A 25,419-nucleotide genomic window follows, 5' to 3' on the forward strand; every position below is an offset into this window, starting at 1 on the left:
GAAGGGTGGGGGCCTTAGGAGGCAGGGGGTGGGGGGAGTGGAGGGGGAGTGGGGTGCAAGGGTGCTCAGGATGTCCTGTGATTTTGTAGTGAAGTGCCTGGCCAATGCGTTCCAGAGGGCCTGGGATGGAAGAGGAGGAGACTGCGGAAGGGTTGGCTAATTCACTGCAGAGATCAGCTGTGTTGTTGGACGCACCACAGACGGGCGACTGAATGTGAGCCTTTTTCTTGGTGCGGATGGAGAGACTGTATTGCCTTTGGAGCAGGCAACCTGCCAATTTGTCTGAGGTGAGCCTGATGTCAGCCACTTCTGTTCCAAAATCTCTACACTTTCGGTTCAGAGCTACAAGTTCAGAATCATACCAAGTGTAGAGGGAGGTTTCAGGTGGTTTCAGTAATGGAAAAATGGAGGTTGCTAAGAGCAGAGTCGGAAGTAGAGTCAGCAGTGGTGGGACAGGGGGGATAAAGGTGGATGAGAAGACAGCAGCTGACACTCATTTCATTGGATTGATGTTTATGAACGAGGTTGGCAGGGCTGGTGGAGGTGTGGTCACAGGGCCAAGAAGCACCAGGTGAGCGGAGAGGAGAGAGTGGTCTGACCAGGAGAGAGGGGTGACCAGTCGGGAGAAGAGCGAGAGATCACTGTGGATGAAGGCATCAAGAGTGTGTTCATCCAAGTGGGTTGGACCAGAAGGGAGAATGAAGATTGAGATCGAGGTACAAAGGTCACAGAAAAGAGTGGATGTCATGATTGAGGAGTCCAGGCGGATGTTGAAATCGCCCATGAGAAGGATTTTAGAAATGGTTGTGAGGAGAGAGGGGGCTAAATCGGCCCATTTAGAGAGGAACAAGGTGGTAGAGCCAGGTGGCCTGTAGATAGTGGCAATGGTCAGAGAGGAGGTGGGAGGGATGACCTGTTTGCAACCCGGGGCTCTCGAAGGAAGAATAAGGCTAGGTGGGTATGAGGAAGGAAGAGAGAATCAGAGTAATCCCACCGCCAACTGGGTTATGGCGAGACTAGGAAATGATCTTATAGCCATCAGGGAGAAGGGAGTCGAAAGCAGTGACTGAGCTGGCATTGAACCACATCTCGGTAAGAGCAAGGATATTGAGGTCAATGTCTTCAAGAAGGAGGCAGATGTTGGTGGAGTGTTTGATGGCCGAAAGCACATTAAGCATGGCTAGATGCAAGAGGCATCCACAATTGAAGGTTTCCTGGAAGGGGTACATGGGCCTGGTACACCAGTCAGAGGCGGGGGGGGCAGAGAGAGTGGAAGAGGGAGTAGTAGATGTGGGAAGGAAGTTAATGAGGGACGGCAGGCACTGGTCAAAGAGAAGGAGCTTGGGTTGAAGCCCCTGAACCAAGATAGTGCCAGTGTGATAGACATTAATATTATCCCTGGATGATGTGAAGCCTGCCAAGAGCACTTACCATTTGGTGCCACCATTAATGGGAGAGTATGTAAGAGGAGAGAGAGTGATGAGATGAGGAGTCCAAAGATCTGCAGATGGGACTGGAAGTTGCAGTGACATAGGTGTCTGCGATGGGTAGGCCAGGGTTAGTGGTCACGATGTATTTTTTTAAGCTTTATTCTACCAGACTTTGTGAGAGAGGGAGTATAGGAGATAGTGTAGCAGTTAGAGAAGGTAGGGGAGATGCTGAGTGCCATAGTGGCGGCAGAGGATAGTTGAAGGCAAAGGATGGGCTGCAGAAACTCGCCAGGAGGCCTAGTAGTTACAAAAGGACACAAAGGACACAAAATGCAATGCAAACATGGGGTGCAGAGGTGTTAAAATACACACACCAGGCTTTGAATTCTCAGAAGGACACATAATGCAATGCAAAAATGGGGTGCAAAGATGTTAAAATACACACACAAGGCTTTGAATTCCCAGAAGGACACAACATGCAATGCAAAAATGGGGTGCAAAGATGTTAAAATACACACATCAGGCTTTGAATTCCCAGAAGGACACAAAATGCAATGAAAGACGAAGTAGGTGGGTAAAGCAAGGAAGGCAGAGTGATGTAGGCACAGCTTGGTTTAGTGGTCGTTAGTGGAGGAGGCAGTGTTCAGGCATCACTCACTGGTAACCATGTAGGGTGCATAGGGGTCTAGGAGTCCAAGTTTGAGGGGTAGCATGTCAGCAAAAGTAACAATAGTGCTGTACCTAAAATGTTCTGTAAAGAAGATAAGGAATGGCTCTCATGATTATCAATTCTATATTAAAGAACTACCCAAGGGATGGAGTGAAGAAGATTCTCCTAGAGATGGAGGACCACAAACAGAAATATGAACAGAAAGCCAAGGAATCGGTTCAGAAAATTATCGAAGACAAGATGACAGCAGAGAAACAACTACAAAACACTCAGGTGAGGGATGGCAGGACGTGATTTGTCATTTTGGCCACTTTCTGAGTATGTGCAGGGACAACACCAGGTATTAAAGTGATCATCTGAAACAGAAATACTGGTGTAGCTCTTAAACTAAAGTATCAAAAGAGGCCAGCCTACGTCTTTACTAATTAGAGTGACTGCATTTCTAAAGCTGATGAAACTGAGGGACGTATTTTAGATAATGTTTGATGTCAAAGATTGTCTTAATAATGATTTTATTAATGTATTTGAAATATAGATGCTCTTGGTTTTAGTAGCTGTATTGATGTATTTTATATTGATTTCTTTTTTTGTATTATTCTATTTATAAGGTTTGTAATAAGCCTATCTACAATAAATTTGATGGGATAATGAGAGGGACCAATAATCTTAATAATAATTATTAATAATAAGACCATTTTCTTAAGTTCACTGAGGAGTCCAATAAATATAGTGCATCTGGGCAAGGGTCTTGCTTTCTTTTTTGACAACCTTCTTGTTTTTGTCAATACATGGAAAGATGGATTCAATGACACCTCTGAGTTTAGAAAACAATCATGTTCTTTTTTACTAAGCACATTTCAAATGCTTTCTATTGTGACTCAGTGGTTAAAGGCACATGTGGGTTTCAATTTCCAGCGGTCGCTCGATGTCACTGAGGGCGAGTGTTTCTTATGGAAAGAAGAATACGAAAAATTAAAAGGTGAATGGGGCGAGTTGACAGCGAAGCACGTGGAGCTGCAGAACGAGCTGCACATTCTGCAGAGCAAACTTCAGGTAACTCTGAACCTCTGTGTCAACTGTGTCTTTTTTAATCTCCTTTTGAAATTCATCCAATTAGGTTTTGTTTTACAGTTCTTCCATCAGGAGAAAGTTTCATGGTGATGGAGGGTTGCTTATAGGGGCTAGATTACAGAAGAGGGGATGTGCTGTTCCAGAAATGGTTGTTTAAGGAGCAGCAGTTGGTTTGAGAAGCATCCCCTGCAGTTATATCCTGGGCAAGGGGTAGTGAAGCAAAGGGTACCAAAGCCTGTTTGCATCCATTGATGGAAATAGTAGATTTCTTGCAGTCAGGGATTCAAATTCCAATACGGCTAAGTCACTGTTTCATCCTTCTGAAGTTGATCAAATAGGTTATCTTTGAGTTAGGTTAATGGCACACCTATTGTTTAGAGTGATACTGGAATGCAAAATTCAAGTATAGCAATAGCCTGTAAAGAAACCAATTCAGTATTATAACCTATATCATTATATATAATAGCTATTGAGCTGGGATCTACTGAATCCCCAGGTGAGGTGCCTTCACTTTGATGGTTTTAGACCTTTTCTCTTTTTTACTATTTTAATATAGGATTATAAATTCATGTGGTTCCTCGTTACCCGAGATTATGGAAATTGGGTAATAGGAGGAAAGTTAGTTAATGTGTGCCTTTTAAGAAGATGAGCGCCAGATGTTAAATTTGATCCTTTTTTTCATAGGTGAAGAAATAGTCACACTTTCTCCAATTTGTGCAAATGTCTGTCTCATTTGTTTGGTTTATTTTCAGTTCCTTTTTAAGGTTCTGTGCATCTTATTCCCGGCTAGGCCAATGTAGACAATTTTGCAATCAGGAAAAGTATAAAGTGTAGTAGCTCGGTGACAGAATGTCATGTGCTAGGATGTGCTGTCCTGAGCTTTTTGACTTTTGTTGTGCAGAATGATTGCAGTTTTCTTTCTCTCAGAAAGTGGGTTCTGCGAAACAGCCCCACTTCCAAATGCTCCAGGCTAAAAGGTGTAGTGTACACATGTGTACTCTGCTGGACCTGCCTACTAGCATTCCAGCAGTAGCCATGTGACATGGCGCCCTGGCAGCACCGGAGTACAATGCCCCTGCCTGAAACAGTCTGCTGGATCCAAATTGATTGCAACAAGTACTGGCAATATGTTTCCAAAAATCTTTAAATGCATCTTCTCGTTGCCTGGTGGCAGTTCTTGATTAAATAGACATATAAGTTACATCTAAGTTAGATATGGCAGCACAAAACCGCATACAGTTAAAATGTCCAATAACTAATCTGATGTGATTGTTATTATCCACTTTGATTCGACTGTGCCCTGCAGGTGCAGGTCCCTATGGTGTATCGCACTTGCCCCTGTGGGTTCCACATACATGAGACGGCGGCTAGCCCAGGATTTGTGTTGTTCTCTGCTGTCACCTCTCCAGGAGAACAAGGAATACCTCCTCTAGGCGTGCATAGGAGATGGGAGCTTCACAGGGGCCTTTTCCACGTGATGGGGAAGGCACACCAGGGAGATTATTATTGGAGTCTATGTGGTCTGGGGCCAAACAGGAAAGAGGGGGTGGACTGACACGCTGGAGAAGGGGCAACCTTCTGGAATATGCCAGAACCCACTTCCTTCCATAGGACCGCCCCTAACCTTCTCCTGACAAGCACCCTGAGAGCTTGCAACACAAAGAATAACCCTTGTTACAACCGTACAGATTTGCACCTTATAGAAGGCTTGTAGGAAGCAATCCGCTGGAGAAAAGTGAGTACTTAGGGGGTGAGACCTCTCTTCTTTGATTCATCTTTAGGAATCACCTTTCAATCATCTTGAAGCGAACACGAAGATTTCACTATAACCTTGTTGGGGAAAGGCTACGCAACTCTCATGCCTTGGGTGAAGACCAGTACCTCCAACGAGAGTCCACCCTCTTATCATATCTTTTTTTGGGGAGCCCTTCAAGTGACTTGCTGGAGGAAAGCCTGACTGCGCTGGACACTAGTACACAACACTCTGCCTGCAGAATTAGCTACTCTGCAGGGAAGGTCAAATGTCGGTCTCACCTTTCCCCGGGCACCCGATAGCGTGCCCCACAGCACTGAAAGAACCAAAAAAGGTTGCCTTTGACATCCTTGAAAACTTTTAATGGCTTTGAGCTCCTTCAAGTACAACATAGCTATTCAAGCTTCTGGAAGGACACAAAAGAGTTGCCCTTGGCACGCTCTCAACTTGGAGCCGCTTCGAGCTACGCCAATCTGAACATTGCATGCCTGTTCCACGCTTCTTCCAGAAATCGCCACTTGTCAAACCGCACAGCCTTGTTGGATCCGGTCATGCTAGATCGCACCTGAAGCCATATCTGCACTTTCCTCATATCGAGACCATGTTGAGTCTTCACGATACAAAAACTCAAACATTGCCTGCCTGTCCAAAGCTTCTTCGAGCCTGTAGACATTGCTGCTTGTTGAATTGCACTACATTTTTGCATCCCAATGAGCCACTCACCAACCTGAACCCACCTTAAATCACAGGAAAGTGCCCAGAAACCCAGCTTCAAGCGGTTGAGATCTTCAAAGAAGATAACTAATATTGCAGTGATTCTGTCCCTGTGGCCCAGTTCTTTTGGCTCCGGTGACACTCAAGACCCAGTTCTATGCCTTAAGGACACACTCTTGACTTTTTTGACTTTTCTATGTTGCCTGTCAGACCCTTGTTCTTCAATACCCAGCGTTACCATTTCTCCAAAAGTCTGCATTCTTTGTGTAGCTCATTTCAAATGTGGGTTGTTATTTTGAAGAGTTTGACCTTGAGTTTAATTAGTCTTATTTTAGAAGAAACTTGATTGGACATTTCTTTATTTTGGTACTTAAACTATTGCTGTGCGGATGTGCGGATTCTTCATTGCTGGCTCATACCCACACTGAAGGTATTGCCCTCGGTCCACGCTACCTTAAAATGTCAAGGCACTGCACCCTTCATGCTGTGCCTCTTTCACCTTTATGGCTTGGATCAGTGCTATTCTAGCAGTAGTGTAGGGCTGAGTAGGTATTTAGAAACCACTAACAAAACCCAAAAGGTGGGAACCTCAACTGTCACTGGCACCTTGAGGTAGAACAATACTACAGAACAGTGGTGAAGCCACGAGAAATACAAAGAAAAACTGGTGAGGACGAGACTTGAGCTACAAGTGTTAAATCATTATTTTTATTTCATTCTGATTTAGATATAAAAATAGAGGTAGATAAACATTTTTTAATTATTAATTCAATAAAAAACATGTAAAGTCATACATTCATACATTCATTCGTACCATTCAATCTTACAACAATCCATAATTTTAAGAACTTAGACATATCTTAGACTGTATCTCTAACAGTTGTTCACGCAAAAAATATTATCAAATAATATATTTAGAAACCACTAATCATGTCTGTTCCCCTGCAGGACAGTAGCCATTGCATCTCAAGGTCTCATGACTTGAACCCACTGGTTAGACTCCAGGAGGGTGTACTTTGCATGTCGAGAGCACAGATTATGCTGATCTGAGGGCCCTGGTCCCCATACTCCATCAAACACCAGGCATCCATGTACATTTCTCAGAGAGCGAGAGACAGGAGGAAATAAGACATCTGGGAGGTTCTCGGCAGTCTTTATTAGCTGTACTTAGAAAACACGCTCTGCACACACTCAAAGATATTTTGCCTTTCCCCTGCTTTTATAGTCTGGTGTACACCAAGAACACATTAGACATAGCTGGCATCCACAATTTTCCGTGATGCACAAAACTGTTACGCTTATTTTAGACTTGTTTGGACACATTTATGACAGTTCTCAACTTCTGCCATAAACACCTTCATCACATCAATGTCTGCTCTTTAACTGATTTTCGAGGTCCTGCCAAGTTAGTTAGTGCCTTATACTGTTGGAGAAATAGCTACACTGTATTATATGGTGCCTAATAATACAGCTGGTCTCTCAAGATGGTCTGCATGAAGCACATTGTGCCCTCCTTATTAAAAACATAGATAACTATATCCAAGTTTCCCTTGCTTTATCTGGCTTTATCTGGCTTTATCATGAATCTTGTCTGCTTTTCCTGCCAAGTTCAATCTTAAACCTAACAAACCCAATTATCTCACTGCAAGATGCTGCCAAAGACTATTTCTAATGTATCAGCCTCTGTTGCTTGTCTGAAAACTCTTGGCATGAGTCATAGTTTTTGACACCTGGTTTAGAACTGGATACCATTTTGTACTTAGGTTATCCATTTTGAAATATATTTTTGTCTGACACTGTATTAATTCTTATGCAAGCTATTGTTTATTTATGTAAGCATCTCTCACTTTGTATCCCTTATTCATGATATATATTTATGCACCTATGGTATGTATGTGATATTTAAAGCACCCTTCATTTCCTGGGTCAACCTAACACAAATATGTGAAGTGCTGTGGGCACCTTTTACCTTAAATAAAGGCACTATTATACTGATTTCTGCAATAATAGAACCGTTTGATCTGCTTATCATGTTATCTATACTCAGTTGAGGGGGCAGGGGTTGGCACCCTCTATACAATGCCATTAAGATTATCGGCCCTTGCCAATAATAAGTTACAAAGCGCCAATATTTTGGTGGTGAAGTGGATGCATCTAAGAAAGAATAATCATATACAAAATAAAGTACATCTTTCCAAATGACTTATTGTGCATTCAATTGTCACAAAAACCTTTAGATCTCTATGCATTACTTCTCCACCATTTGAACTGCACCATTTGAACGGTACGTGGAATACGGAAAAAAACCCTTTTTCTTGGAATGAGTTTAGGATGGTCAAATTCACCAGAATTCATACAGGAATCAATGGCTGTCCATTCCAGACCCCTCAGTATGGCCATGCCACTCTCCGGGGGCTGAGAGGTGAGCTCTGGGGTATCCAGTGATTGTACCTAATGTAAAATAGAGAATACATTTTTTCCAAATAGGAAATACCGAAAGTATACCGATTATTTTTTTAAAGAAAAAAAAGCTATATGTTATGTTATGTTACGTGAATTTATAGCACGCACATACACCCAATAGCATCTTGGCACAAGGAGAGACATAACAGAGCTATAGCTAAAGACAAAAGAATCAGCAGAAGAGAGTGGTCTTGAGTAGTTGACAGAAAGTAAAGTGGTTCTTAATAGACTTCATTTTAAAAGGAAGACTGTTCCACAGCTTACCAGCCACAACAGAAAAGGCACTGCTACCAACTCTCTGAAGGCAGAACCCTGGAACCACAACCAAATGGTTGCTACAAGAGTGGAGAATTCGATTGGGAATATAAGGCTGGAACTTGTCGCAAAGGAATTCTGGTCCACCTTGATAAACCGTTTGATCAACAATGAATAGAGATTTAAAGGCAATCCGCTGTTGCAATGGAAGCAAGTGCAGGTGGCGCCGTATCAAGCTGATACATGTGCCATACAGGGTTGCAGTAGTGACCTGAGCGGCTAATTTCGGAAGTAGTTGTAGCCGGTGGATCAAAGAACCGGCTGAGCCAAGTAAAGAGCATTGCAATAGTCAATCCTGCTAGAAACCGCACTAACCTGAGAAGTCATGGAAAGTAAGGCAAACAAGTAGACCCCCAAGTTCTTCACCACTGTCACCGGAATGGGAAATGAACCCAGTGAAACAAGCGAAAAGGAAGGAGACCAAGAGTCCGAAGTGGCCAAAGATCCCACCACCAGGACCTCTGTCTTATCCCCGTTGAGGTTAAGCCAACTGCTGCTCATCCAATCCCCCATGGCTGACAGGCAGTCACACAGACGAGATGACACACCATCCCAGTCAAGATCTAATCGGACCAGGATTTGTGTTGTCCACTTAAGAGCAACACCTAAAGCCAGGTGAGGGGATGAGAGCAGCCAGGGAGAAAATATAGATGTTAAATAACATTGGGACAAGGCTGATCCCTGGGGAACCCTGCAGAACAACGTGGTGGTGGGGTAAGGGTTAAATCTGGCAGGGAGGGGTTGGGGTGTGGTACTAAATACACAGGGAAACAGAGGGTTTGGGGGTATTTCATTCAGTATTTTGGGTTTGTTAAGGTTTAATTCTCTATTTATGGGTTCAATAAAATCACTTAGATCCAAGCTCTACTGATGGCACCCATGGGCCAGGACTACTGGCAGAAAGATCAGAGACAGGTGGAGGAGGCAGGAAGCAGGCTGGAATTGTTAGCAGGAGCATAAGAGGTTGGGCAAGGCAGGCAGCTTAGCTAGTGGACAAGACTTGGGTCGTGCTTCGGTGCATCTTTAGTTCTGACCCATGCACGCAAACTAGTGGAAGCTAACCTAGCGAGGGTGGTCTGACAGGCAATGTCACTAGCTCAAGGAAAGCTGATAGGCCTAGAATGGTGAGGCCCAGCCGACTAAGGAGAGATAAGGTGCTCACAATTCACTGGGTCAGGTGAGGTCCTGGCCAGTAAGGTGGAAGGGAAGGTAAGAGGGGAAGATAGGTCATGGAGTACAGGTAGAATCCACAACCTGGGGTGTCAATCCCTGTGATTCAAGGCCAAGCATTCTATAAAAGCCTAAGAAAGGGGCAGGAGTGAGAACTGAAGGAGGCCATGTATGCTGCGAGCGATCCCACCTAGCAAGGACCTCATGCCACCCACACCCACTCTGCTGGTAAAGGGCAAGTGGCTGGTGATGCAGGAGAGGAACACTGCCTAGGCAAAGAGCAGGAGACCATTGCAAGGAATTAAGTGTGCTAGTAGTGCATAGCATATGTCAAAAGCAGTCTGTCGACATGACAAGGTTGACAGGACCCCAGGCAAATTGCGTATGCCAGGAGCAGTCTGCCACAGAGTGAGAGCTGGGAAGAGGAAAGGAGGAGTCTAGCCAGGGCCAAGCCAGGGCCTAGCCCCGACATCCTCCAGAAAGGTCTCCCAAGCAAGGATCCTGCCGGGGCCTACCGCGTTCAGCCCCAGGAATGCCGACATCTCGGGCAGCCATGTAACTGAAGTGCTGCACAGTTACGGACTGCCAGCAGGTGTCAGCACTTTGGAAGAACTGACATTTGCAGACCACCAGTGTAACCGTGGCTTCGGCCACATGGCTGTCAGATGACTCTGAACTCCGAAACAGGAGGAGGGCTGGAGGGCCCAGTCTCTCCTTTTGTTTCTGAGTAAAGAGTCACTATGCAGCATGAATCCTTTTAGCGAGGCTTCATGATGTGTGATGACTCTTTACTAGGGAACAGAAGGAGAGATTGGGCCCTCCAGTCCTCCTCCTGTTTCAGAGTACAGAGTCATCAAACGCAGAAGGCACACTTTAATTCAAGGAGCCTGTGGTTTTTAACGGCACTGCCCCTTGAATAAAAGGGCTGCCCGCTGCGTGTGAGAGCTGGGGCACACTGGGGTCACACCTTGACTGGGCGCAACAAAGGTAATAATGCCAGTGAGCCCCAGGTCCCCTGCTTTCACCAGACCCCTTGCCCCCCATTGGCGAGGGGGGAGCTCTAATTAAGGGGCGTGACCTAAGTACACACATACTTGCGTCACACACCCTAATGAGAGCCCCCCTCCTCTCAATTTAGCATCCCACTTAATTCACTGCCAGCAGGAGAGGTCCACCGCAAAGACAAAGTCTGGTTGTGACACAGGAATCAGGCTGGGCCATTAATGGGAGTGAAAGCACTGCAGTAAAGGTACAGCTCTGAGCATGGAGCCAGCAGAAGATGCAGGCACAAGCACTCTGCATGCACAAATGCGTGCTCTAGCAGTTCTTTTGTAGCTGCTTCCCAGCCCAGGTGCTATGCATTTTCTCCCCTGCTGGACAGCTGTCCACAGGACCAGGTGAAAGAGGATGGAAGTCCTGACAGATGTTAGCATTTAAAACTTAATTTGCATAATTCAGCCATTTAAACCTAACACAGCCCACAAGACTTTTCCGAGTACTTGATTGCTGAAATAAGTCATGCCACTGTACATTGGGGGTGGCATTTACTACTTACATTATTGCATCGCGTAATGTAGCATAAGGTAACACGTGGAACACTAAATATACACTAATAGTTGGAGGGGGCTTTTGGGGGAAAGCTGTCTGAGCAATGTCCAGATTTCTACACTCTTATTAGTTCTGTCTCCAGTTACTTTAGACCTTTGACAGATTTCAGAACTATGGAAAGTACAAAACGTCAATTCTTTGTCATTAACCTGACCCACAATCCCCTTCCCACTCACTCCAAATTTGCATGGTGCATGTAGGGCGAGGTGAACAACAACATTTTCTGACTGCTTTGATTTTAAGTTTGTAGATGTGTTGGTTTGTTAAACAAATATGAGCTGTTTTCTTAGATCGCGTAATGTTGTTTGATGGCAGCTGTGAATGGTATCAAGCCCAGTAACATAACATAACACAGGGGTCTGAAATGTTGGGCATCCCTATTTTGTGGACTATGACTTCCATGATCCTTCAGCATTGACTTTGCTGGCTACGACTGTTGGGAGTTGTAGTCCAAAAAATCAGGAGAGCCATAGATTACAAGTCCCCGACCAAATGTGCTCTAGCACCTTGAACCGTCTTGTGTGCTAGATGGAATTACCAATAAAGATCTCAGACAGACTCAAAGAATATGGGAAAGTACTACTTTATTATTAGCATAAAATAAAGTAGTGCAATCTGGTGAACAACATGCTATGGTCCACAAATTCGCAACCAAATTTGATTACACAAAGGTTTTATACCTGGATGTGCATCAGCTAAGATGCCATCCTACGTGGCAAACTGTAAAACCTATTGCAGGGAGGGATTGGTTGAGGGAACATATAAACCTATAGTATCTATAAGTGTTAGTGACACTATTGGTTGCCTCTTATCTGTTAGGCACGTCTGAACCTTCCTCTAAATATGTATAATACTGATTATAGCAAACTAATGGCAATGGGTTGGCCTTTGCAACATTCTATGGCATGTTGCTGCATAGACCCTCTGATTGGTTGCCATGCTTTCCCAAACTTGGACTTTTGTCCAAGTGCTGCGAGTAACACCAGACTACTCTCCACTTTCCCAATTAGTCCATCATCTCTCATCAGCCCAGTCCAAAGCCAAGGCTTCTTCTTTGTAATTGACCTTGCCGTCTGTTCTCTATCCTTGGACTTTTAAGGGAGTGTAGGTACACCATTATCTTCATCTAGAGGTTACTGAATAGCCCTTTGTTTTTGACTTCTGAATCATATGTTAGGAGACCACCAATTTGTCAATTTAACCTTCTATTTACTGCTTTTTGATTCAATTGTGCTGAGTGGGCTCACTCCTCTCGGCCTCTACAGACTTGCTCACTCAACCTTGTATATGCTTTTTGCATCTGTAATTGTTCAATTATTGGCACTTGCAGAAGTTTTCCTCTTCACTTAATCTAAGAGAAATATGTCTTATGTACATGGCTTATCCGTTTAACTCCCGTTGTGCCTTGCAATTATTCCGTGACGTAGCATCCTTGATCCCAGGTCAATAGACTCCTCTTTATTCCTCACACAAAGCTGTTTTTGCTAAATCTCCTGGCTCTGCTGCTCTGGTCTTTCTCTGAGGTATCTTGATTAGTTTCAAGACATATCTGGCATCCATCTTTCCATCATGGCCCCCCTAACAACGTTGTTTTCTTCTGCATCAAGCTTCTGTATGTCTCCTGTACTTTGTGTTTCTGATATATACACTTATTAGTCAACAGGTTATGTTATCTTCTTTACATATTTGATTTCTCTATATGCAATTACATGTTTTTCTTGTTACACTTTGTCCTTTAAGTATTTTCATATCGCTTTAGTGCATCATTGTAGGTCTCCTTCATGATATCACTCTGCATTCATCAGATTTCACTTATAGCTCTATGATGTCCATTGGTGTGTGCCACCATCCTTCCACCCTTTCAGTGCAAGGTGACATTCAATACAGTTGTCTGCGTGCATATCGTCTGTCATACACTTGATGTGGTATTGGGATGATACCTGGTGTCTCACATAGGGCTCTTCTGCTGTTCCAATATGATGGAGGTGAGGGAGCGGGAGCAAGGAATGATGTGTCCACCTGCTCTCCATTCCCCCCTCTGTTTGAGTCCTCGACCACCTCCTCAATATGCCCCATCTTCTCTTCATACCTTGGTCTCTTTGGGATCCATATCTTTGTCACCCCCCTCAGGTGGCCTGCAGTCTTTATATGTTCATCCACACTCCAGGTCATATGGTAGCACGCCCCAGATAGTGAACAGAATATCCAACGCCCTACATACTTCTTGTGATCTTACGGATAGTAGAACGTCGTTCATGGTGGTGCCAGAGGACTTTTCTTTATATTCTCACTGGTGCTGACCTCATTTTGCATGTGTTCACCAGTTTCAGCATCTATGCAATCATTATATTCATCCCATCCTACTAGTTTTCTTGGCTGTCTTCTGGCAATGGCCCAAAATGATCCTTATCAGACAAAATCCTAGCAATACCAACACTAGTATTGCTCCAAGTAGCTTGAAGGCATTTGCCAGCCAGGTTGGAATCCATGAAAACAGAGATGAAAACCAGTCATCTCCTGCTGTCTCATCAGCTTCATCCTCCATCTTTGTGTGCAAGGTTGTCAGCATAGTTATTGCTTCTGTCAGGGTTCAATATTTCTGCTTCATGAGAAAATATGAAGGTACAGCAAGAAGGCCCGCCCATTGGCAAATGCGCCTCCTTCCATTGCTTTGATTAAGTCCAGGACATGCCTTTTCTGGAGGGTCATAAGCCTAATGATTGCATTAAATCCTTGTATTGTTGCGTTAATCACCTGTAGCAGCTCCCATCTGCTAATATATAGCCATTTTGCATTCACTGCAGTCTGAAGTCCTGGCATAAATATAGATGTTATTATCATTGCCGTTCTACTGAAAAATGTCTGCTCATCTGGTATATCGTTATAAGCTTCTATTGACTGTAATGAGAAATAGTTCTCCCTTTTCATCCGACGGTGGTCAAGCAACCTCTTCTTCCTCTGGTGTTCATTAATTTTTGGAAATTCGTCAATATGGAGGTCACTTTGGGGAAACACAAATGCAGGAACATGTATGACGACAATGGAGCACACTCCTCTGTCATTTTCGGGCAGCTGCATATAAGCTCTGGATCCACAAGCTCAATATCGATCCATCAGCACAGCGGTTCTTTCGTTAATTCCTGGTAATTTGAGGACCTTCCCACATCCTTTATTTTCTCCAATCAGAACTAGGCCTTTATTCTCGAAGCATGTTGTCACATTTTGCAATGGGTATTATGGATACTGGTCCTGCTTCATTGTCAACCCATGTTAGTAGCGTAGATTACACGGCCCATTACTCTAAACACATGTTATTCACTATTTGTACTATGCTTACTGCTTCCTTCCTCAGTACGTGTGCAGGGCAAGATAACATTCCTTCTTCCCATCCTGTGCTTGGGGCAACTTGTCCATACACCAATAGCTGAGGTCTCTCCCATAATCCTGGTAATCCTAATCTTTCCACCATATCTGAGCAGTCCATCCTACTCATTTAGACAACCTTTATTTGTTCTACAATCTGGGATGCATACATACATTTTTTGCTTGTCCAACCCATCCCTTTTTCCATCCTTTGTGTTTTCACATAAGTATCTTCATATGTAAATGTCCTCCTTGATCACCACCACAGGGTTACCCATTTTACTTCGAATTGTCCTCTGGTTGTGCATGCTGCCAGATGACTGAGGCCCTTTGCATCATGTGCAGGCATTTCTTTTGCAATAAATGTTCTGGCTGCATTCATGGCCTAGGGGAAGAGAGAATACATGTATCAGCTTTCATCTGACGTTCTCTCTCTCCCAGCTCCTTCATGTGCTATACCATAGGTTATTCTTTAAATGAGCCAAATTGTCAAGATATGTATTTATATCTTCATGATTCTCCCCACCATCTCTTATAAGTCAAACAATTTGTTAAGTAACATCAGGAAAGAAGCTGCTTGCGCTTTTATTGGGAATTATTTAAAAAATCATTGTTAACCACTATATCTGTATTTTCAATTATTATGTGTCTAAATGCCATGATAATAAGAAAGAATAGGCAAATCATAATACAAAATGACATCACAATTATTATTCCAGAAAAACTCTTTGATTTTCTGGATGGCAATGCATCTCTCATATTCTGGAACCTTCCCATATTGTTTTAAATTCAATATGAAATTTTGGTTATTTCTTATAAACCACACTTTTATATCAGAAAGTGTAGAAAAATTGCCATTATAACTCTGATAATAATATGATTGTTCCTGGGATTGCCAACATTTTTTTATAATGTCCATATGTCGTGTTATCAGAGCTGGGTAAGACTGTAATATGTAGGTAAAAACAGCATACAAGAATGTGTGCAATGTTATTACGATAGGTAGCATAGGAGATGCAGCGTGCTCCTTTTCCTTTGGCTGCGGTACATCAACACATTGTTCCTTGGACCTATCTAAAAATAGTTCCAGGATTGCTGCAACTCCATTCATTCCTTATTAGATCATGAAATGTTCATTTTTAAACTCAAATGTTGTTTTTTATTCCATAGACTCTTTTTCTTTGCTCTTGGTTGCTGATCTTGTCTGCATGTGTGGAACTCCTTCTCTTGCTTCACTGTCAGTAGCTCCAGGATGGGTCGTAGTTTCTACCTTGTATGGTTTTATATCATGCAGATGCACCCAGGCTCGCCTTCTGTGTAATTTGACAGCTGTTGTGGAAACTTTTTCCACCTTGTAGGGTCCCTGAAAACCGGGTTTATTCCAAGTGCGGACACTTTTTTGCACCAGAACCTGGTCCCCTGGATATAAGCTGGGTTTTTGTAGAAGGCTCTCTGGATCAGTTGGCTGGCTTTCTTCTTCAATCCTCCTTGAACCCTCCATCCAGTTCTTGATCTTTTGAGAAATAAAAAAAACGCTATCGGTCATAGTTGCCAAACAATCATGCATCTCATCACCTTATCTCTTCGCTACACTGTGGGCATCAGTTTTTAACCTGGTTGGAGGAGTAAGAGGTGTTCTCATTCGGTGTCCTGTGGCCAACTCATGAGGAGTTAAGTAGTGATCTGAGCCAGGCTGATTTCGCATTGCATACAGTGCGAAGGGCAGGCAATGTAACCCCCCTTCTTTAATATAATTTCTATCTTGGCTATCCTTTCTTTAAGTAATCCATTTAAACATTCACAAAGCTCATTCACCTGTGGGTGGTAGGCAAAAGAGAACTTGTGTTTTATCCCTAAAACAAGATGAACTGCTCAAATAATTAATTTACAAAATGCTGCCCATTGTCAGACCGGAGGACCTTGCACACACCCCCTCTTGAAAACACTCCATGAACGAGGAACTTGGCAGCACATGTGGCATCGGGGTGCATACATGGACCTGCCTTGATCCATCTGGAAAAGGGACATACCACAACCAGCAAATATCTATAGCCGTAGCATATCCACATGGGTCATTGGATTTAGGGATTGCTCCTCTCACTGTTTGCAAAGTGTGCCCTGCAGTAAATCTCTGAAACACAATGTAATTCACAATAAACTGTGCCACATGTTCGAACAAACTGTATGAAAACCAATCTTCTGCAATTGCAGCAGCAAGACTCTATTGAGTCATATTTGTGGGATAGGGAAGCTGCTCCACTGCTACCCTTAATAATGCTAGAGGCATAACTGGCTTTCCAGTTCTATCCTGCCTCAAGATGGCCTCAGTAGGAGATAAAGAACACCCCTGCTTTCTCCACAAATCTTGCTCCTCCTGTGAGGCTCGACCTTGGATCTCAATTAGCTGAACAATAGACAGCCTCATTCTGTGTATGGAGGAAGTCATGGCGCTATTTGCACCATGACTACCTCCCATACCGGTATCGACTCCGCCCTGGTTCAGTGGGGACTTACCGGTCTAGTCCGCCCTTTGCAGGACCGGCAAGTCCCCATTTAAAAATCCATTCCCCATTCCCATTTGAGCCCCCATACGGCTAAATGGGAATGGGGAAGTAGCTAATAACGGTACTGCAAAGGGCGGTACCGTTATTAGCTCCGAAGTCCCTTAATGGGCCCCGTCCACAACGCCTGGTAAAATCATGCGTTAAAGGAGGGACCCGCTAAGGGACCTCGGAATAGGGCGCAAAGGGATTACCGGCACCGGTGTCCTTACCGGTGCAGGTAATCCCTTTGCGCCCAACTCGGAATGAGGCCCAGTATGTCAAAGTTCTCCTTTACCAATATGCATTGTCCTGTTATCTGTTTAACACTTTTTGGTTCGAAATCAGAAATATATTCTGCTTTTTTGGCTTCTAAATCTGCAAGTTCATTCCCACGAGAAATTCTGTCTGTTTTAGTATGTGCTTAATTTTTTAGGACTGCGATAGTTAATGGCAGCTTTATTGCATCAATTTGTATATCCAATAGGGCCGCATGTTGCACTGGAGTGCCGTCTGCATGGAGGAAGCCCCCCTTTTCCAGCGTGACAACCCTGCATGCACAGTTGACGTCACATAGGTGGAGTCAGAGTAAACCGCCACTTTCCCATACTCGTATCTCTGGAGTGCGGTGATAAGCACCACTAATTCTGCAGGTTTTGCTGAGCAATGCAAAGCCAATCTCACACATATGACTACTTCTAATTCACCCTCTGAGTTCAGCTTTACTACTGCTCATCCAGTATGCTTTTCGCCAGTTGCTTGATCAATTTTTGAAGTGCCATCAATAAAGAGAATTACCCCCTCTCTAAGAGCATTTTCCCTAAAATGCCGGAATATCATCATAGAATTCAGTTTACGTCCTGCAGTCATGTACATAATCATCCTCCCCTACTTGTTCTGCTATGAATGTAGCTGGATACACTATTCTGCATCTAACAATATTAAATGCAGGGTTCAAGAAAATTACCGCATACCCTGATGGTATTTGTGTGGTCAATGTACTTTTGGGTTTCTCCAAAATGGCAAACAATGCAATCTCAACAAAGAATCTCACTGAACACCTAATTGGAATACTTGAAGCTTTTTAATGGCAAATGCAGCTGCAGCTAAAGCTTGTTCACAAGGGTAATGCCCTTTCATATCTGGATCTAAAATCCCACTTTAATTGGCCAATGGTTTATGTCCATGTCCGAATGCCGTTGTCTGTGTGAAGACTGCTATCATGACTTCTCCATTTGAACGGGAAAATAGGCAACATTTCTCATGATAATCTGGAAATCCTAACACGGGGGCTGTACTGATTGCCTTTTTAAATTCCTCAAATCCTTCAGTCATTTCATCGCTCCATGTAATCCTACTCTTGTCCACCTGTGCTTCATTAAGTCCTTTTAAAAGTGGTTGAATATATGTGCTGTAATTTTTTAAAAAAAACAGGCTCTGCAGTAGTTACACAGGCCTACAAACTGTTGCATTTTCCTCACTGGTTTAGGCTCTGAAGTCTTCATACTTACTTCTGCCCTTTCAGGAGTCACTTTCCTCCCTTCATGAGAGATTAACTGTACTATGTACAGTACCTCTTCCTGACAATATTGTAACCTTTCCTTGTCCACCCTGTATCTTTTCTCTGCTAGTATAGTCATGAGCTGAACTAAGTCTTCTCTGCATCTTTTTTATGTCTCACTGCACACCAATATGTCATCCACATACTGAACTATTGCACTCTCGAGCTGGATATTGCCCAGATCCATTTGAAGAGCTCTTTTAAATATGGAAGGGGGCTCACAGGACCCTTGGGCAAATTAGTATGCTCCAGGTGGACATTTCTATATGAAAAGGATGTCAAATCTTGTGAGTCCTGTAAGGAAGGTATGGTATCAAACAGTAAGACAGACACAAGTGATCACAGTTCAAGGGTGTTGATTGAACTTCAATTGGGTTTGAAAAATGCCTATCTAATCCTAAATCTAAAGATGGGATCAAGCTACAACCATCAAATAATAATAAGGCAGTCCTAATCAAGACTGTCAAGATAAAAGGGCCTATACTAATAAACCTATTGCCAATCCTCACTTCTATATACAAATAGTGTGGGAAACAATGATATGCAAAAGAAAAGTGTTCAAGAAATTATATGTCAGGATTTTCAGGCCGTTGGCTTCCCTTCCCCCACATTTTCAGCACAGGACAAGGCAGCACACTCGATCTTAGCACAGTCTCTGGCTTCTCTAGCATGAGGGTGCAGTTCAAAACTTCAACATCCTGGCCTTCTGTGCCAAAGCCTCTTTGCCATTCAAAGTCTATTTTTCAGATGGCCTGATGCAACACAACAAACATCAAAGTTCCTATCTTCATAGGAATTCACACGTGCAAATTCCCGGGTGATTTTTCTGTTCACCCCGGGTCCCCACCATTGGGCTCGGACTTACACGCTTTCGCTTGATTTCCCTCTGCTGGGCTCGGACCAATTTTATCTACTTTGCCACAAACTTTCTTTACTGTATCAACATTGGAAACCTTTGATTGTGCATAGGATTTAGCTTGATCCATCGCAGGACCACTTCAATTCACAATTCTCTGCAACTCTTTCACTTCCCAGCTGGATACCTTACAGTGACCTTCAATTGAGCACACACGTGGTGCTGGACCACTCTGTCAAAGGTATCGTATCTTGGTTTCAAATTTCAATCACTCACCAGCAGTTCAGCTGTACTTGCATCTTTTATCACACGTATTTCAAACAATGTTTGTTCCAGCGCTCGCCATACAATGTTGCCGCTTGCAACCTTGGCTTTCACACAGGACGGTCTTTTATCGGTCTCCCCAACTCACCGGCTGGGTTGATTTCACTGACGCTGCTTTGTTTTTTGGAGCCAAGGACAGTACTACGGTGGCTGGTGATTCTCCCCGCCTTGTTTATTGACGCGGCAGAGCCCCGGATATCTCTGACACACAATGCAGGATTCTTCAGCCTGTTTTCCTGGTCCTATGCTTTCCAATATCGGTGCTCATGAAAGCAATCTTTCCTGGTCGAAAAGATCAAGAGAACTTCCCTCCTTGTGATCTCCTTTTGTCTTTCTACTCTCATTAAACTGGCATTTTAGAACTGCTGTTTCCTCATGTGCTTTGCCTCGCTCAGATCGTGCTTTCATGTTCCGCCTTTATCCATATGGGGAAGCTTAATGGAAGTCAGGTGTGTGTGATGGTCAGTAATTGCCTGATCTTGCCTGACCATTGTATTGGGAAACGTCAGGTATACGGCTCGGCTGTTAGTCAGTTTTGTCTCATACGGGCTGTCCGTGAGAAAGTGTTTGTGTTGTAAAGGGGTTGGGGGTAGAGTTCCTAAATATCCTACTTGGTAGGAAGGGGTAAAGGTGTTATAGGGAAGGGGATACTGCATCTCACCATCCGGTGTCCCACTCCCCGAAGACCCCTCACCCATGTGATCCTCCCACACTGGTCCGCCCGCAGTGTAGAGGAGCAGCCAACTGCCCCTGCAGGAAGTCCCGCCCTCCTACTACCTGTATGCTGGCAGCATGAAATTGTGCCATGCTTGACACCAGTAGTTATGACTATTCCGCGTCAAATCTTTGAGAAAACGTATCCACTAAGGAAACCCTACCAGATGTATTCCCGAAGAGATGACAATATCTTGGAGGAAATCCCTGATGGAATATGAAAAAGAGACAAAGAGAAGTTGGTGACATCGCAAGAAACAAGTGTGACGCACTGAGAAGTGTAGCTGAAGAAGATAATGTATGGACCTTATAGAAACTGATGACGAAGTTAAGAGTCGAGTAAACTTTAATATGCGAAACAAAGATTGCACGTGTGAAGAGCACTGTAGAAAATGCAAGCCATTTAATAACTGTACAGATGCAGCAACTCAAGTAGATCAAGTAATCTTAGAAGCTGGCTATACATAGTGAATAGACTGCAGGGGCAGCCACCATTATATAGAAGCTGGACATCAGTGTCACAATTTTAGTAAGTTCAAACCCATGAAGAGAAGGGCTGAAAGCGGTGTCGCAGCAGAGAATTAGCTAGGAGCATGGAAGAATCGAGAAGGGCTGTCTGGCCTGGTGTCAAGACTGAAGGCAGCCAAAAACTGGTTATCTATTCATGAAAACAGAGAATGTGAGAAGCTTAATTATGCTTGTTAAGGTGCAAAGAAAGAACACCATGAGTGCCAAATTGTATTAATTCAAGACAATTAAATGCTGCAAAATGGCCCGAATTGCTGTCTCCTGTCACGTGAGCCCAGGATGAAAATAGAGTTGGGCACACAGTTCTAGAACTATGATAAGTGTGTGCTCATACTCCCTTATATTCCCTGAGAAGAGAATACATTGCAAGGCCAAGTTCAAAGACAATCTTCATGGCAGATGTAATGGGTGATGAGAGATGTTGGGCTAATTGGGTGGGGAGGTAAATTCCAGTCCACCCCCTGGCACCTGGGGTCTGAGCTTATGTGCTGATAGTGAACCAAATGTACCAGAAGGGCACAAGCGTGCCAACCAATTTGTAGAGGGCCATATAACAAAGGGCCTTATAGTTTGAGAGCCAATGAGGTACCGTGTTTCTAATAACTTTTGAAGAGGACTTGCACTAGGGGTGGGCATGAGTTGTCCACCTGACTGTAGAGACTCAAGCACAACGAGACCCCTTATAGAAAGTATACTTAGATGTTCCCCTTGAGCCACCACAACCCCCTGTACATTTCTTATTTGCCACATAGTAGACGTCAGGTATGACGAGTCTTTACTATAAACATTTTTTTTTAATGAAACGCTTCGAGAGAATGGTGTGTGACGTCTGTTGATGTCCGTTGTAACTTCCTGTTTTAGACAATTGATAATAAAACAGTAAAAGAACTTTGGCATCTTCCTGAGTTGGTTTGATTATTTGGTGTAGTTACTCTGCTTCCCATCTACCTGCATGACACGCTACCCGCTAAAGGGCCCTTAGCCTGGATCAAAAGCAATGGCTGTGTCCTGGCCACCTGTATGATAGATCCCTGGGGACTAGTGGGTGAGACACCTTCTGGATTCTCACAGTCTTCATGGAGGGGAATTAAGAAAAAAGTGTTTTTAAATCTATAACTTTAAAATATTTTAGCTTTGGATGGGGTATTGCATAATATCGCAGTGGGATTTGGAACTAAATGAAACTGCTTCAACAATATTGTTTAGGGGATGGAGATCCTGACAAAATCTCCACAGCCCCACAATTGATTTCTTCACTAGGTACACAGCCGTGTTACATGGGGACTCCGATGGCTCCAATATTCCTTGCTTCATTAAAGTGGAAATGCTTTCAAATATACCTTCATCCGCTTCTCTGGACTTGGGATATTGTTTTGCTCATGGCAAAATTGCTCCTGGTTTAAGCTTCATTTTAACCGCTCCTATTTCTTTTAATAGACCCACATTGTATGGACTAATAGTCCATAAGATATTTGGCACCTTCTCTAAGTCTTCCTGGAATAATGACGGTTTCTTTTTTACCACCACCATTCTCTGTGGTATTTCTCTATTCTCCACTTTAATCCAATAAGTGAGACTTATGAAAAATACTAATTCATCTTCTGAATACTCGTCTCTGAAGAGTTCCTCCTCGGTCAAGTCTGTCAACCTATATCCTTCGCTGAGGGCGATCAATGATCTCCATCCTCTCCCCTCATCATCTGTTTCATGAAAAACCACCCTTTCCTCTCTGACCACTGCTGCTTCTATCTCTAAAGGGTAACCTGTCCTTCTTTATCATCCATAGGTATTTCTGGTCTGAACAAAAACTCTTCAGGTATTCTCAATATTTTACCTACCAACTTGGGCAACCATTATAATAAAACAGCCACTCCTTACAAAAATACTTCTGGATCTAAAAGAACTCCTCGTAATGCCTTCTGTCCTGAAAAGGCTAATATAAACTCTTTCACATTCATGTAATGTACCTCTGGAGTGGAGCGCACTATTCCTTTGTCAGTAACAGATATTGTCATGTTAGGTTTTGTCATCAAGTTACGTCCTGATATATTAACTGGTGTCTGCTGAGAATATAATAATGACATTGATATGTCATGTTCTCCTATAGGGATTAGTAATTTGTCTGTAAAAGGAACTAAGCTCATCGCCCAGATAATCTCTGAACATTCATGGCAATGGCCGAAATTGGGTATTTTCCCTCATGGACACAGGAACAAGTTGCTCCAGTGTCTACGAGGTATGAAAATGTCTTGCCTCCTATTGTTACTGTGACCCTTGGTTCCTCTTGGTGTTCAGTGTCACTGACAGCACTGAACACATCAGGTCGTTCTGTGCGCTATCCTATTGTGCATATTAATTCATCCCTGTATTTGTGAAAGGACTTCCTCCTACCACGGTTGCACTCCCTACTTTAGGTGTGGATATTTGCAGGGCTCCTGCATCCGTGTTCCATTGTGGTACCATGGCCTGTTGTGTCTGCGATTACTGGGTTTGTGTCTGTTGCGTTTGCTTAGGCACTTGCTGTGGTTGCCTTTGTGGTGATTGCTTTTGCAATGGCGCTTGCTGTGGTTGTGGTGCACCTTCCTGGTCCTGCGTGTGATCTTGGGCATAATACTCCTGTGGTTCTGTATTATATTGTAGAACAAAGACCATCCCCCTTCTTGGAGCTTGCCAATTTTGTTGCATTCCTCCTCTACTTCTGCATGTTCTGGCTATGTGTCCTATCCTTTCACAATTCCAACATTGTTGCGGTTGTCCATCATTAAATCTCCCTCCTCTCTGAGGATTCTAAATTCCACCTCATCCTCCTCCTCTAGGTCCATTCACTCTCCCACTTGACCAAAAATGTTACCCACTCTGATCCATAAGGTATACTAAATTACTTTGCTATACTGGCCGCATCGCCACACCGTCTCTACCACTCCATTTATAGCTAATTTTGTCAATTGTTTCGGAACTATCTTCGCTTCCCCCTGCTTTCTAATCTCAGCTTTCTTCTTATTCATCTCCTGTAACAATCGGAATTGATGTACAATAGTCAAATGTATTTCTGGCCATGGCTTTGCTTCCATTCCTACCTGTTTCTTCATCTGCCTTTGCACTGGCTCAGGCAGCCCCTGGCATAAAATGTGGTAAAATGATGTCACAGTTTTGTCCCAGGGCTCTCTCGTCTCAAGGCGCCATTGCTCTTGAATATCCTGAATAAAAGCAACAGGATCTTCATCCTCACCCATTTTCCTAGTCATAATCACACCCATATCTGATGTATCGGGATATTGTTCTTTGAGCACCTGCTCTGCAATTATTAAATGGCACTCCATCATGTCATGTTTTGTGCAGTCACACCTGCATACTCTGCTTGCTTCCAAATGTGGTCAGCCCTCTCCCCAGAATGGCTGCTAGCAGCCCTTTCATGTCACCTATGGCTAACGTCATTTCTAATGTCATTTTTCTAACTGTCATGCACGCCAGGCAAATTATCTCGGGACCTGTAACACTGTCTTCACACGGAACTGGTTATGCCCATAGAACTGCCAAGCCTTTCTATTCCAAATGGAGGTTGTTTGATATCTTGCCTGGAAAACGACGTTTGCATTATTCACGTTGTTAAATTCACGTGATTAGAGATTGTTACGTGTGTTTCTGCATTACGTTTATAAGCAGCGTGTGGACATCGCTCGCTGCTTCTGATTGAACCAATATGACGTCTTGTAGCTGAAACTTTGATCTGCGTCCTCGCATCTCTTCAGCAACTTCTTTGGCTTTCCTTCTGCGTGTTTGCTCCACACGCAAATTCCTGTCACTGCTTCCAAGAAGATACTGCAGCTTTCCTTGTCCGCGTGTATTTTTCTACATGCTACCGTCGGTAGCCGTCGGTTAGAAGACCAACGGATGGCTTTTCCTGCACACGTGAGTTCTGACAGTCCCGGCTGCATGTACTTTGTTGCGTGTAAAACCACACGGGGGTTCCTGAACTCTTAACGTGCGGCTTTCCTGGCTCTGTGTAAGTTAAACGCATGTAAAATCACACGCGGTTCCTGAACTTCTAATGTGCTGTTTCCTGACTGTGTGTACCATTGCACATATAATTCCACACGCAAGTTGTGCTACCCCTTTTGATTTAATTCCTGACACCTGTGATGAAACAGCAGGTGGATTTCTACTCCCTATTTCTGTTCTACGTGGGAAAGGAAGTACTGATGACAAGTGTTAATTAGAAGGTGATTGTGCACAGTACTTTGGACGCTATGCTGTGGTGCACCAACCCGGTATCTAGCGTGAGCCTCGTGCCATTCGGGATAAGTTTTCCCTTACTAACCTTCCCTCCTTTTGTCGTAGT

General features: G+C 43.6%; 1 protein-coding gene across 5 annotated transcripts in view; it reads left to right on the forward strand.

Annotated features, from left to right (window-relative positions):
- TRAF3IP3 (TRAF3 interacting protein 3) overlaps nt 1–25,419 on the forward strand; it is a 248,052-nt gene that overhangs the window by 165,387 nt on the left and 57,246 nt on the right. For all 5 annotated transcript variants that reach the window (XM_069633284.1, XM_069633286.1, XM_069633282.1 and 2 more), the window contains exons 9-10: nt 2,233–2,373; nt 3,016–3,153. In XM_069633284.1, the coding sequence (XP_069489385.1) occupies nt 2,233–2,373; nt 3,016–3,153 (279 nt within the window). The remainder of the gene's footprint in view (nt 1–2,232; nt 2,374–3,015; nt 3,154–25,419) is intronic.

Source organism: Ambystoma mexicanum, chromosome 13 (genome assembly GCF_040938575.1).
Source record: "Ambystoma mexicanum isolate Mex_15411 chromosome 13, UKY_AmexF1_1, whole genome shotgun sequence".
NCBI classification, from domain to species: domain Eukaryota; kingdom Metazoa; phylum Chordata; class Amphibia; order Caudata; family Ambystomatidae; genus Ambystoma; species Ambystoma mexicanum.